The 15815-nt window shown below is 40.7% G+C and overlaps 1 protein-coding gene across 1 annotated transcript in view; it reads right to left on the reverse strand.

The window, feature by feature from the left end:
- Positions 1-11625, reverse strand: part of PPP3R1 (protein phosphatase 3 regulatory subunit B, alpha) — a 69173-nt gene extending 57548 nt beyond the window's left edge. The window contains exon 1 of the mRNA XM_047069423.1: positions 11219-11625. Within this exon, the coding sequence (XP_046925379.1) occupies positions 11219-11221 (3 nt within the window). The 5' untranslated portion in view covers positions 11222-11625. The remainder of the gene's footprint in view (positions 1-11218) is intronic.
- Positions 11626-15815: the final 4190 nt, after the last annotated feature.

Below are 15815 nucleotides of genomic sequence, written 5' to 3' on the forward strand. Positions count from 1 at the left end.
AATGGAAGCATGAATAGGAAGACAATAATGAATGTGGTTTTAGTTATGATGAGTTGAGGTGACTTACACACACCTTTATTTAGAGTGAATATCCTATAAGCAGTTAGATCCTCAGACTGAACAGAAAAGAATGACGCAGGCTGAAGATATGAATCATCACTACGTAAGAGATGATGAAACTTTGAAAATAAACAAAGAATTTATGCATTCACTCAATTCACCCGTTCAACAAATATTTATTAAATTCTTATAATATGGAGGAATCTATGCTGGCAGCTGGCATAATATAGGAACGTGGTGTGACCTGCCATGGGGGTGGGAGGCTCAGTCACTTACTTGAGGGACTTTTGTGGCATTCCGAACATAGCCGATGCAAAAAGCTCTGACAGTAGTAATAAACAGACAGCAGAATAAACCTAGCATACAATACTTAATAAAACGTAACAAGACCAAGTTGTTGGAGCATAGAGCAAAAGCAAGAACATGGTGAAATAAGCAAAGTAAGCAATAGGTAGAACCTATCGAGTCTATGAGCTATGCTAAGGCTGTGTTAATCCTATGATATATAGGATTTTAAATGGGAAAGTGATACAATCAATACTTAGAGGGCCTTGGACCAAACCCAGATGAAAAGCTAGCAACAAAGATTAAAAATGGTCAGAGACGCAGAACAGCAACTAGCAGAAAATGTCACGGAAGCCAAAAAAGGAAAGAACTCCCAAGAGTTTCCAACAAGTTCCAACGTTACAAGGAAGCCAAGTACAAAGAAAGAAGAACCAAATACATTTAAATGAGTACCAATTGGATTTCCAGACACTCATTATTGTCACAATTTGAGGTGTTCTTAATTCCCAATTTACACTACTAAATAAGGTCGAGAGCTTATGGTGTTTGTTCAAGGTCACATAGCTAATGAATGGCAGAACCAGAATCCAAATTCAAATCTTTCTAACTCCAAATCTCATGCTGGTAATTAGATTACTGCCAACATAATAACTTTCAGTGAAATGCAGATACGTAATCATTCTAGACCAGTGCTAATAAAACTTTCTGCTCTGCAATGACATAAACATTCTATATCTGCACAAATGTAGTAACCACTAGCCACAAGTAGCCACTAAGTATTTTTAATGTAGCTACTGTGACTAAAAAACTAAATTTATAATTTTATCTTAATTCATTTTAATTAAAATTTTAATAGTCCCATGTGGCTAGTAATTTGGACATCACAGATCTAGACTGTAGTGTACTGAAAAACAAGAAAATGAGCAAATAGTCAAGTATGATGACAGAGTGACAGCCAAACAGAAAAGCAGAGCGTAAATATATCTGTTCATAAATTTCATTATTTACTTGAAAAAGATTATGAGTTAGTTTATAATTCATAAAATTGTATTTGTTAGGAAAACAGTTTTAACACAAATAGATTTAAAATCACAGATTTCCCTTACTACCTACTCGCACTTTTCTTTCCTGACATTAACAATTTCTATTAAAGACTGCCTTACAAGTAAATAATACCCCAAGATGCTGGCTTACTGCACACCTATAATAGGAGATTGGTTGTGGCATCAGACTCAGGTAGACAGGACAAAAAAAATCAGCCCTAAAACTAGACAGATTAAGGATAAATAAAAGTGCTGACAGCTCCATTAAAGCCAATGGTAGGTTGCTATGCTTCACTACCTTGTACCTAGGTTTTAAAATGCATACCTAATTCTCACACACAAAAATACTCTGTATTATTTACAAAGGACAAAAGAGACCTGGTTAGAGTACAGATAAATTTAATTATGCTACAAAAACAATTCAAAGTATCATCTCACAGAAATGTTTCTTGGGATAGCAATAGATTATCAACACAGCCCTCCTTATGATACACCTAATAAAGGGCTTTAACTGACAAAACAAAACTCTGAGGAAGGAACTTGTAAGAACCTACGGGTGGCTGCGTTTTCAATGCTAAATTTTAAAAGATTTCTGGGGCGCCCGGGTGACTCAGTGGGTTAAGCGTCCGACTTCGGCTCAGGTCATGATCTCACGGTCCGTGAGTTTGAGCCCCGCATCGGGCTCTGTGCTGACCGCTCAGAGCCTGGCGCCTGTTTCAGATTCTGTGTCTCCCTCTCTCTCTGACCCTCCCCCGTTCATGCTCTGTCTCTCTCTGTCTCAAAAACAAATAAACGTTAAAAAAAATAATAAATTTAAAAAAATAAATAAAAGATTTCTTATAGAAATCTTCAAGTGTTAAAAACATTTTTATAGTACAGGATTATCAAAACCAAAGACAAACCCAAAAACATACAGTAATCACATCTCGAAATTTACTCCTGTGCCAGATCTACACATTAACTGTCAACTCATAATCACAAAAAGGGTATGGGAGTTCAAGGAGAAAATTCAGAAAAGAGAGTAGATGTGGGCTGCTGAAGAGAAGGTTTATTTGGAAGTATAAAAGTGAGGAAGTAATTTTAATCTGGCAAACTTGAAATAAAATACATGCTTTATAGACTACATTTTGGAGGTCATTTTCTTGTTTTAATTTAAAAAAAAAATGTTATCCTGGGGCACCTTGGTGCCCCAGTTGGTTAAGCATCCAATTCTTGGTTTCAGCTCGGGTCATGGTCTCACGGTTTGTGAGTTCAAGCCCCAAGTCAGGCTCTGTGCTGATGGCATAGAGTCTGCCTGGGATTCTCTGGCTCTGCTCTCTCTGCCCCTCCCCTGCTCACTCTCTCTCAAAAATAAAGTTAAAAAAAAAAAAAGAAAGAAACTGTTACCCATTTAAGTTAATGCTTAACAAGGTGATAAGTAGAAAAAATAAGTACAAAAAAATGTTCTGGTAAAATATTTTCTCGCGGGGCCTGGCTAGCTCAGTCAGAACATATGCTCTTGATCTCAGGGTTGTGAGTTCAATTCACACTGTGTGTAGAGATTACTTTCAACTTCAATCATTACAAAATCGCTGATTAAAAAACTACACTGAATTGTTTTTGAGTCAGTGCTTAACTGAAATACAGTTAAAAACCTTGGAATGACATTGTAAGGAGTAACTAGACCATGGTATCATTAAAATCTCTTTAATTATGAAATAGTAATAAATCCATACACTGCCGTGGGTTGAAAAAAATACCAAAAAGCTCCATTTTGGAAAAGTATACAAGAAACTTAACAGTGATCAATACAAGCAAAAGAGGTGCCCAGAAAAGGCTCACTTGGCATTTATACCTTTCAATATAATTTGAATTTTTAAGCAAATGTATTAATAGTGTCCTTAGAACTTAAAAAAAAATTAAGAATATCAATCTACAACTAGATATAGCCCTTATATAAAATCTGAACTCAGAAAAATGGTTCCTTTTAGACCTATGTAATTTCATCAGAAGTTATTAAAACAAAGGCTGACAGGTGCGCCCGGGTAGCTCAATCGGTTGAGCTTCTGACTCTTGATTTTTGGCTCAGGTCATGATCTCACAATTCGTGAGATAGAGTCCCATGTTAGGCTCCATGCCGTCATTGCAGACGGGGCCTCCTTGGGATTCTCTCTCCCTCTCTCTCTGTCCCTCCCCTGCTCGTGCACTGACACACTCCTCTCTCTCTCTCTCTCCCTCTGAAAATAAATAAACTTAAAAAAAAAAAAAAAGGACTGACAAAGTACTAACCTCTTTTCTTGTTAATACTCCAATTTCCTAGATCCATTCCCTAGGTCACCGACTCACTGGTGCTCTCTCCCGGGTCCACTTACTATTTAACAACATTTACTTAATACCCTATTAACTGCATATCAAATCTCCCCAAATAAGTATTATAATCCTTTTCCATACTCCTCACCCTCAATCTCACCCTATTTGCCTAGCCTTAATCTCAACTTCAGATGATCTTGCCTCAAACTATCTCAAATTACTGAGATGATTTAGGTCACACCACATGAACTCCATTATTAAAACAAATCTGTTGCCATGGCCTACTTTCCTCACTCTGATTTTTTTCCCCTCTTTTGATGTCCCTCCTTTCCCTTTATCCCTCCCCTCTTCTTTCTGCCACTTCTAGGACTCATTCCATTAATCATCCTTTCTTAGAGCTCCCTCACCTGGCTTCTCTTCTAATTCTAAAGAATACCAACATCTGCTATCCTAAATAGACTACATCCCAACTGTAAACCACTGAAATTAACTTTTCTTTGTCCTTTTTTTCATAAATGTCTCAAAAAAGGAACACTCATTGCCTCCATGGTCTCATCAGCACTTACTCCTTTATGCCACTTACTCATTTACATATTCCTTCTAACACTACTTAATATATGGTATATACCAAGTATCTGTAATCTTAAAGACAAGGTCTCTGCATTCTTAGAGTTTACATTTCCTTACAATCTTATTTTCATCACCTAGAATTTAACTGAAGTTAGAGTTATGACCTCTATTAACAGTTTTCAATTTTATCTCCTCTCTTGTATTAACAGGTGAAAAAAAAAGATCTCTTATGCCGGGACACCTGGGTGGCTGGCTCAGTTGGTTAAGCATTAAACTTTGGCTCATTTGGCTCAGGTCATGCTATCATGGTTCAATTCCTATGTTCGAGCCACGTATCGGGCTCTGTGCTGATGACAGTGCAGAGCATGGAGCCTGTCTGGATTCTCTGTCTCCCTCCCTCTCTACTCCTCCCCAGCTCATGCTCTCTCTCTCAAAAATAAACATTAAAAAAAAATCTCTTCTTGCCTAAAGAGAACCATATTTCCTATCTTCTTGGGGAACCTCAAACTATTAATAATTCCATCTTTTCCCTTTAAATCTTCAAACACACTCCATCTTTCCAGGCTATTCCTTTTACCCCCAAATAAATTCTTTCTCAAACCTCAACTATGCAGCTTTTATCTTCTCTCCTTCTAGTGGAAGCTTCAAGGAACAATCTACACTCAGTGTCTAGCTACCTATTTATTCCTCACTCACTGCATCCTGGTTTTCCTTACTACCAGGACAAAATGCTGTTATCTCGTACTATTGCCAGGATCACCATAACTATCCTGATGCCTCTAAAAGACACTTGTAAGTTCTCTTTCCCAATCTTTGCAAAATCTAGGCACTGCTGACTCCTTCAAATCTGACATCACTCTTAACTAATTTTCCAACTGTCTGGCAATTTATTCTCAGATAACCTTCACAGATTCCTCATCCTCTATCTACCTCCTCTTAAATGCAGTGTGCTTTAGGGTTTGCCCTCTTCTCATTTTATATTTTCTCTATAATTTCATCCAGTTTCATGGCTTCATTTACTACCTAATACACATGCATAGACAATGCTCAAATCTTTATTTTTTTTTTTCAACGTTTATTTATTTTTGGGACAGAGAGAGACAGAGCATGAACGGGGGAGGGGCAGAGAGAGAGGGAGACACAGAATCGGAAACAGGCTCCAGGCTCTGAGCCATCAGCCCAGAGCCCGACGCGGGGCTCGAACTCCCGGACCGCGAGATCGTGACCTGGCTGAAGTCGGACGCTTAACCGACTGCGCCACCCAGGCGCCCCAATGCTCAAATCTTTAACCCCAGCCCAGATTTCTCTTCTGAATTCCAGATATAGAGAGCCAATTACCTGCTGGCCATTTCCAACTAGATGATCCAGGACTACTTTAAATTCAACAGGTCCAAAACAGAAATTTGGTATATACCAAGTATTTGTAATCTTAAAGACAAGGCCTCTGCATTCTTAGAGTTTACATTTCCTTACAATCTTATCTTCATCACCCAGATTTTAACTGAAGTTACTTAGAGATTATGACCTCTATTAACAGTTTTATTAACACTCCCTTAATCTCCTTTTCCTATACCTCCTAGGCAGAGAATGTGCATTTCTGACAAGATCCCAGATGATGTTGATGCAGCTAGTTCAAGATCCACATACTAAGAATCACTGTTCTAACATATGTTACCTCTTCCTACCTTTAGAATACCAAGCTTCTTCTATCCTAGACCATGATATCTATGTGGCAGGCAGTGTTAATGTTTCACAGCACTGTATCCTAACGAAGTTAGAATCTTGCAACATAGCATTCCAAGCATTGATTACCAAATGAGGAGAGAACACTAGAGATAAAACAAGTCATACCAACAAACTGGAAGTTTCTTGAGGACAGGGACAGCATTTCTCATATACCCCTAGAATATGAAGAACTGAATCTTACCCTAGTAGGTGTTCAATAAATATTTGCTGAACGGATACCACCATCATCTATCCAGTCACCCAAGCCAGAAGCCACACAGGGTTCATCCCTTTCCTTACCCACAATCCAACAGTCACCAAGTCCTATCTTCTGCTCCTAAAATGTCTCATACTTGGTCTCTCCTCTCCATTTGCACTGCTCCTACATTCTTTTTGAGTCCTTACTTCTCACATGAATTACTGTAATAATTTCTTAATTGGTCCCCGTACCTATATTCTTTTATTCTACTTTATTATCCACATGGCTACCAGACTAATCTCTCTAAAAAAGTAAATGAGACAATGTCATTCTTAAAAATAATAGCTTCCCACTGGCTTTAGGGGAAAAAATGTTAACTCCTTCATATGATATGCAAGCCCCTCCATGGTCTTGCCTCAATCTACCTGACCACCCTCTTTCTCCTTTCCACCCTAATCCTCTACCCTCCAACCAGGCTAAACAGGCTTGCGTATCTTATGGCTTTAAACATAATACTCTAAGCAGACCACCTCTCCCACTGGCTAAATACGCATCCTTTGACTCTGCTCCAGACACCATCTCTCCCAGGAAGCTTCCTCTGAGGGACATTCATCTCATTGCCTCATCCTCATCCCAGTTTAGATTAAGCCTCTCCCCTACCATGTATTTTTACTTAAAGATTTTAAAGTAATCTCTACACCCAGTGTGGGGCTCAAACTACAACCTGGAGATCAAGAGTCACATGCTCCACTGACTGACGCAGCTGGGTATCCCTCCCCTGCTATGTACTCTTAAGCATCCCCAACTTTAGTTTGTTAATAGCACGTCACCATGCATAACTGTCTTGTTTATTCCACTTGATTAAGTTCCTTGGAAATTACAATTATGTCTTATGTTTATACAGCCAGTATGAGGTATGTCAACAAATACTCAACTAAAATTTAAATAAAAACATTCCTTGCTATTTTCTAAATAGTTGCTCTGAAAAGTTAGCATATTTCAGAATTACCTAAAAAGCTATAAAATCTAGACTGCTTGGCCCCATCCCTAGAGTTTTGAATTCAGCTGGTCCAGACTAGGGCCTGACAAATTCCCAGATGATACTACTGGCCCAAGAACCACATTTTGAATACTAGTGTTCCAAATACGTTTTCTCTTCCTTTCTCCAGGATTTAAAGAGTCTTTTCCTTGATGCCTCCAACTCTGCCTACTGCAATCTTAATAACCTTTTTAATCCCAGCTCAATTGTCACCTGATTCATAAAACTTTCCCTATCCCAGAAGAAACTGATCTTGCTCTTTCCTCAATTTCTATCAGGCTTTGTATTATTCATATAACTAGAGCTAACTTTTCACACCTACTAGCATTGTCTACTGTTACAGGCGAAAATGACAGTAAGAAACCTGCCTTAATCATTTTAACATCCACAACAACCAAGCACAGTAACCAATGAACATGAGACAAAATCTACAAGTACTCGTGATATGAATGAATCCTGTTGCTTGCCCAGACTCTGGGCCCATGGTCAGTCTGACTCACTTAATCCTCCTTGCCCAAGCTGACTTCCTTATACTGCCTTGTACTTTTGCTTGCCTTACTACCTATGACAGATGCTTCAACCTTCCCACACTTGTCTGTCCCTTGCACTGCTTTGCCAACTGACCCTTAGCTTCTTTACCTTGCAATCTGCACCTTTTCAATTTTCTCATCCACTGTGGGACATAATGAGCAGAGAAATTTTCTCCTCATGACTGATGTCAGTTTTAATTCTGCTGACCATAAGACAGGTTGCTTGCTTTGCTGTTGAAGTAGCCTTTGTCACAGAATTAGAGTATGTCGTGTGCAACTCTAAGTGCAGGTATCGTAGACAGCAATAAATGTTTTAAGTTCTATTTATACATTGTAGAGATGATTTTAATAAGTTTAAAAACACAACAATAGGGGCACCTAGGTGGCTCAATCGTTTGAGCGTCCGACTATTGATATCGAGTCAGGTTGTGATCTCATGGTAGTAAGATCAAGCCCCTAGTGGGGCTCCATGCTGAGAGTGGTCCTGCTTGGGATTCTCTCTCTCCCCCTCTACCCTGCTCTTTCTCTCTCTAATAAATTAACATTTTTAAAAAACACAGAGATATAAAAAGGTCATTTACAAGATTTAAGGTTTCCCAAGAAACAAAATTTAAAAGAAAAGCCAATTACTTACACACTATATTCATATATGCATCCAAAATAAAATCCTATTTTTAAATTATCCTAAGTACATGGTAAGAAAAACTATTTCTGATACATGAAAAGTTAACGAATTTCTAAAAATGCCCTTAAAAATTTACTCCTCCAAAAACTTTTCAATCCCACAGACCTAAACACTCTATTTTATCATTTAATTCTTTTTACATTCCTCTGCATGCCATTAACACTGAAGTACTCTATTTAAATACACATGCCCACCTATAGAAAAAATGGTGAAGTTATCTATTTATGTATTTCTATAAACAAATATTTATTTTACCATAGACAACTGACCAGTAAGGGAAAATTTCTAGAAGCACAGTACTCAAGTGTGTGTGTGTTGTGTATATAAAATCTTCATCCCGCCTGGATGCTCAACAGTTTAAAATTCAAAAAAAGGTGAAGGGAGGGAAAGACTGAACTCTTAGGCAAAGAAGAAATAAAGTATATTTAATGTAGCAACTAAAATAAATACCTGTCAGAAAAGATTGTTGATAGGTTCAATCCAATCTCTTTACCTTCCCCTTACTTGAATTAATCAGTGATGTTTATAAGTTAATTCCTAAATTAAAACCCACTGACAAAACTGTAAACAGGTTCATGATACTCAGTAAGAGTTATAATAAAGTTTTCCAAAGGGAGTGAAAATTTTCAGAACTTTATACTCCATTAACTAGAACAGTGAACCAGATCACTCCAAAGCCCAATTTATTTGAGCTAATTAATATCCTATATAGCAGAATTCAGCTATAGGTATCGTCTTGACACTTTCAAACCAGTGCTACTACATTCAACAGACCAAAATAATCCTAAAGTTGGGAGGCCTCTGTCACAACAAATTAACTAGGTCTTGAAATGGAATTGAGAGAATGGCAGACTAAAAGAACCAAGAGTAAATCAGAAAATAAATACTAAAGAGGAAACTAGAAAGAGGGAAATAATCACCTATAAGAAAACATCATAAAATAAATCTTAAAATTTTTAAAGATAAGAAAACACTGAGTACCAGGAAAGTAAATTTAAGAACAAAAAAAGGGGAAGAGGAGGTTCCTGAGGGGACACACTACAGAAAACAAGCAAGCAAGCAAGCAAACTACTTGGAAAACAGCGCATTCTGATATATAATACACAAGCAACAAAAAGTTGGATCGTTATTCCTCACAATGAAATGCAGGTAAAGACATTCACTGCAATGGCCAAAGATCTTCAAGATCCTGACCGTCAAGTAAAATATATGTATAAGGAAGTGGTATTAAAGCACTAAAGTGCAATTCCTAACTCCAAAAAACTATGGCAACAAAAAGACTGCTCTATGAAGGGCCTTGATCTAAGCTGCTTTCTGTAGTAGTCTGGAAAAACCTAAGTTTTGTAACTTTGACGGCCAAAGTTGTCTCTGAGCAGCCTCCCAAGTTGACAGGGAAAATTTTCCTCTATATATCAAAATCACTAATCATTTATTAAGTCTGTTCTTAATCTGGATTTTAAGTACACTGAAAAGTGCACTTAATCTTTTGCCCTGTATTTTCAATAAAAGCTGACTTGAATTTTCTAGTTTCACTCTGTCCCCTCACAATCACACCAAACTGATTTTAAGTTGCAATCAACTGAATTTCTCTCTTCACTAATCCACCACTCTATTTTCAAATACTTGATTTCTACATACGGGGTGAAATACAATACAAGAAATTACCCAACGTCAAACAATCGGTCTAAAAATCTTCTGACAACTGTTTGAAGACTTCTAGAAAAAGTGTAACCACCAAATTCCATGTTTGAATATCTTACATGGAAAAGCACTGCGAACTTTAACTACTACGTATACAGTTCGTGATTGCAAAGAGGAAACTACAGCGGCTACCCGGAGCAAGAGAACCGGTAAGGTAACAGGCTAAAAGGGCGTCGTTGATTTCTTGGCCACGGTGACAGAGGCGGGAGACACACCCCTAGCGTCGGTTTGAAACACTACAGCAATGAATTCTACCTAGGGATTAATGTGAGGGTAAGGAAAGACAAATTTAAATCGCCATGATTCAAAAACAACCACCACAAGAGAGAGAGACTTACGACGGTAACAAAGAAAACGAAAAACCCTTGACAGTAAGGAAGCTTTAAAAACAAGTATCTCCATTTATCAAAGACCGAGCAGGACTACGTTTTCATGAATATACACCTTGGACCTTTCCGGTTCGCCAGTGCAAAGAGAAAAGCAGCAGCGAAAGGAGCCCCATAAGGCTGCAAACAGCAGCAAAATACTAACAGAAAAGGGGAGAAGTGGCAGGATTCCTGCCAAGGCTCACTGTTTGAAAATGGAGTGGGATAAAGAACAGCTCTGGAGAGAAAGTGGGTCTTACATAAAAAGCCATTTACCACATATTATTTCCCCAGGATTCTGGAATATGCCAGAACTTGAAGGAGCGAGTCGGGGGGGGGGGGTGGTGAAAGGGGGTCTCCACGTGGAGGAGGGTCCTGAGGGAAGTAACGCGGGGCGACGAAGGGCCAGGACCAGGCCCATGGGCCGGGAGGAGGGGGTCGAGGCCCGGACGGACTCCAGACGACCGCGGGGGGTAGGGGCGGAGGGGCGCCCAGCAGAGGCTGGGGGGTGGCCCTGTCAAGCAGCCGGCCCACCGCCCCCCGCCGGCCGCCAACGCACCCGGGCCGCTGAGGGCTCTCTCGGACCCGCCGCGGCACCAGCCTGCCTGGGTCTCTCGAATTTTCCACCGGGGGAAGCCGGCCGGGGGCGTCGGGGCTCGCCCCCGCCCCCGTCCCTGAAAGCGGCGAGCGGAGGAGAGATGGTGCATAGGGGAAGCAAAGGTCTCACCATTTTGCTGGGCAGTCGGCGGCTGGCGCGGGGGGAGAAGAGTGTCGGCGTTCAGAAGGGCTCCCGCAGGAAGCGGCGGCGGCCCAGCTGGGCTGGGGCGGCTGCGGCCCTCGGGACGCCCGAGGGGAGGGGAGGCGGCGCCGCGGGGCCCGCGCCGGCCGGGTGACTGGGCACGCGGGAGCGGGCGGGGAAGAAAAGAAATTAAGGTCGAGATTCAGAGACGGAGAGAGCGGGGAGGAGAGATGGCGAAAAAGGGGAGAGACAGAGAAGCAGAGAGGAGGGGAAGAAGGGGGAGAGGGGGCCAGGCGGCTCGAGGGCTGCAACCTAAACTCGCGCGGGAGCCGTGACGGACTCACTGCAGTGGCTCGCGCTGACCCGCAACCTCAAGGCACGAAAAAGGGGGAGGGCGGAGAGGGAGGGGAAAGCGGAGCGCAGCGGGGCGGAGGGCGGGGGCGCGCGCGGAGCCGGCGGCGGGGGCGGGGCTTCCGCGAGCGGCGCACATCCGGGAACCCGCGAGCCGGCTCGGCGGTGGCCGCCGGGGTGCTCTGGCGAGCTCTGGTTGGGGAGCGTGGAGCGTGCGACCACGTACTCCCCTCCGCCCGCCGCTCTTTGCGTGTGGTGCGGGGGGAGGACGGGGGCGCGGACGTCGGTGACGTCGCGTGGCGGAGCCCTTCCTGTCATGTGGCTGGAGGCGGGCAGGTGGGGGGGAGGCTGGGTCGGGAGGAGGAGGAAATGCAAGGGTACAGTGAGAGGGAGGAAATGCAAGGGGTGCGCGAGCTCCGGGAGAAGGCGTACTTGGATCCAGGAGTAGGATCCTCGTGGGGGAGGAGGAGCAGATGAGCGGCCTTAAGGTGTCAGAGCCACCCAGACACTGCACCAAAAAAAAAAAAAAAAAAAAAAAAAAACCCGAAAGAAAGAAAAAAAGAATCCAAGCCCTAGAGGGAATCGGTTTACTCGGGAAGACTTTATTTATCAGTGTACCGGTTTGGACCCACTACAAAATTGCTCGGCCCATCTAGAGTGTTGTCACCCCGGTGCAGCACCCGCAGGCCCACACCCCAGTATGAGCTGGCAGGGTCAGTAGCCAGGTTGGAAAGACAGGGAACAAGAGCCAAAGCTGACTACACTTGAGGCTTGGGGAGCCGTAAGACAGCCGAGTAGAAGGACGGCTTCCCACTCCGGCGAAGACTTCCTCACCCAGCTCTGTGGTTTCCTTAAACCCTCCAAGCTGCCGTTTGACGGGGTGCCCAGTGTTTGTTTTTGAAACACGTTCGCAGATAGATCGCCCACTTATCCCTTTTGTAGGACTATATCGACTTTGGTGAATATTACCATTCCCAGAAAATTCAGACTTTAATGGAAAATGGAGTATTGAAGAGCATAAGGAGGAAAGTAATGTGGGGCGGGGGGAAGCCGATAGGAGAGTTGTGATAAGGATAGTGAGGAATGCATTTTGCAACTATTTTAACCATTTATTCCTTTTCAAATTCTTGATAATCTTGTGCTTTATGTGTGTGAAAGAGAGGGAGAGAATGTTTTCTGAGTGGTCAGAAACATCTTACAAATCCTTTGAGTAGTTTAATAAAAAGCCGTAGTGTTTTTAAGAGCAGTTTGTTGAAGTTCCTCACATGAGTGTTATTCTTTGGTAATTATTTTTCCATGATAAGCCTGCATCTTTTCTAAGAGGCTTGGTGGCATGCCATAGGTCTGTGTCTCTTTCTTTCCTAGAGATAATTTCTGTGTCCGGATGAATAAAGAAAAGTAAGACTGGTAACAAGTTGTCTCATACAGTGAATGTATCAAGAAAAGGCCAAGAAATGACACTACTTCTGCTACTTGTTTCTTATATATGTTTCTTATATAGTGTTTAGATACTAATATGTTCTAAAACAGGGAAAAGCCCCTAAGCTAAAATGTATATCATTTATGTTTTTAGGTATATTATTTTAGTTTATCATAAAATTAAGACATACTCATTTTTTAATTTTTTTTAATTATTTTTTAAATGTTTATTTATTTTTGAGAGAGAGACAAAGTGCAAGCAGGGGAGGAGCACAGAGAGAGGGAGACAGAATTCGAAACAAGCTCCAGGCTCCGAGCTATCGGCACAGAGCCAGATGGGGGGCTTGAACCCACCAGATGTGAGATCATGACCTGAGCCAAAGTCGAATGCCCAACCAACTGAGCCACCCAGGCACCCCACATGCACAGTTTTTTTTAAGTACTATATAAAAAAATTCCTCCTCCTCAAGTCTGTTAGAGACCATCACTATAACTGCATTTATTTGTGTGTATGTCCTTCGGACATAGTCCATGAAAATCAAATTACAATTTTGACTGAGGATTAAATACTAAGAAGGCATTTGACTTATATTGGAGGCAGTAGATTTAGAGTAACCCGTAATTTTGTGAAGATATGAACCAATTTAGACTACAATCATTCAACAAGTGTGTATTGTGAACCTAAATCAGAAATTGAAAGCTAGACACTATGAAAGATAGGTCAGCCTGTTACTGACCATAGCAAGAGACACAAGGGCCATGTCTACTTGCTCTTTCTCATCCTACAAATTTCCCAGATTCACCACTTACATTCTCTCAGCTTTGTGTATACTGCACACAATATAGGCATGTAGCAGGCTGCATTTCTGACACTGAAATTAATTAGTCCATTCTGAATTCATGGAGAGAGGTAAACCTAAAATGTGCCTTTAACACACAAGTTTTTACCCTAAGGTAAAAAAATGAAAGTATGATAGTCATTCTCCTTGTCTCTTTCTATTAAGTTTTGGTGTAAAGCTTAATATGGGAGGGTGGGGAAGGGAGAACGGGGAGGTACCAAATGGTCCCCTTACTTGATTTTAGATAACTAGATAAGTAAAATACAAAGGACATATTTAACAAGTGGATATTTTTCCTGGAAAACTTAGCAACCAAAAGATGATTGTTGGGGAGTACTATGTCAGGTAAGTTGGAGGGAGACACAAGACAGAGATCCTAATTACAAAAACAGTAACAGCTTTGCATGAGGTAATTAGAAGTACTAATGGCAGAGGAAAGGAAGGGATAAATACGAAAGACGTGAAGCAAGAATGCACAGACTATGCAATTTAGTGGATGTAGGCAACAAGGAGAGGAAGAAATAAAAGATGACCATTTTACTTTGGATGACAGAAAATAATGTCATTATTAAGAGAAACAGAGAAATCAGAAGTTTAGTTGCTGAGTGGAGAGGGATGAATTTGGATTTAAGAATGCTAAGTTTGAGTTGCTGATGAGAGATCCCAGTGGAAGCACCAGGTGGGAGCTGGAAGAGCAGGTTAGAAGGAAGTAGAGATGTGGGAATCAACCTAAAAACAGGTTGAAAGTGAAATCTTCAAATTTTCTCCTAGAGATAGAGAAAAGAAAGGACCCACAGATAGTAATAAGCTGCTAAGCAGAGAGCAAATTAAAGGGAAAGGAAGTTTTAAGAAAGAGTAATGTTTACAGTCCTAGTTGACCATAGGCAGCCTCAGGTGTCAGTGCCTCCACAAGTATCTTTTAAGAAGTTAGAAATGTCACAGGAAATTGTATGTGTAGACTTTCCAGATCATTGTGACATCCAGAAATATGCCTTGTTCTTAAAGGACTGACCACTGTCCCTTATTCATATATGAGATTTAAGGGTGGCAGGAGAAACAAATTACCATTCCTGTAGTTAAGATATTCCAGTGCAATATTACCCCAATGCATCCACACTTTTATTCATGATTGTACTGACTAATGTCAACTAGATACTGTGTTTAATTTTATACTTAGATATAGGAAGAAAATGCCAATTAAAAAGGAGAGTTAAAACGACTCGAAAGTAATGTCTGTTCCTTTTTAGTACACATTTATTGTTAATGCAGGTTTAGAGGAAATGTCTACCACTCCTCCTAGATAAAACATGTATGCCCCAGTTCAAGAATCCCAGATTTAAGAATATTTTGTACCTTTTGCCAGCTACTTCCACACCATAAAATTAATTACCTGTCAGTGGGAACTGAGGTTGCATGGAGAATATATTGTTTCCTTTTTTTGTACCGAAGAAAGAGCAGGATGCCAGCTCACCCCTTGCTCAAGGGTGTGGTTGAGGAAAAGTTCCTCAGCACCTGAGATGGCAGGCAAGTGGCTGGTTCCCTTCTTGCAAAGCAGCAGAGGTATGAGCCAAGGATTCTAAATTCCATCTTGGACACTCATTTCTCCGTGGAAACCCATTTTACGAAGAGTTTTGTAAACAATGGACTTTCTGCAAAAGCCTATTTAAATGATAATGTAGCTGAAACTCTGTGTATTTGCTATTAAAAACATAATGGTAGAAAAACAATGCTCATAATACATAGCTTCATGAATTAATGAGTTTGGGGAAAATGTATATCAATTACTGGATGGAATTTAAAAATTTTTAAGCATAAAACACTTTAAATTGTGGATTATGTGCAACTTTTCTAATTCTCATAAGAATTAACAACATTGAATTTGTTCAAAATAAAACTCTATCATTTAATTTTCAGATGAAACACAAATCAGAAATATTTTTAAATTTGGAAAAGTTTCCCAAAATTATGTGATTAAT

This window comes from Lynx rufus, unplaced genomic scaffold (genome assembly GCF_022079265.1).
Source record: "Lynx rufus isolate CCGP_SWC_20201006 ecotype Redwood Valley unplaced genomic scaffold, mLynRuf1.p SCAF_8, whole genome shotgun sequence".
Classification (NCBI taxonomy): Eukaryota; Metazoa; Chordata; class Mammalia; order Carnivora; family Felidae; genus Lynx; species Lynx rufus.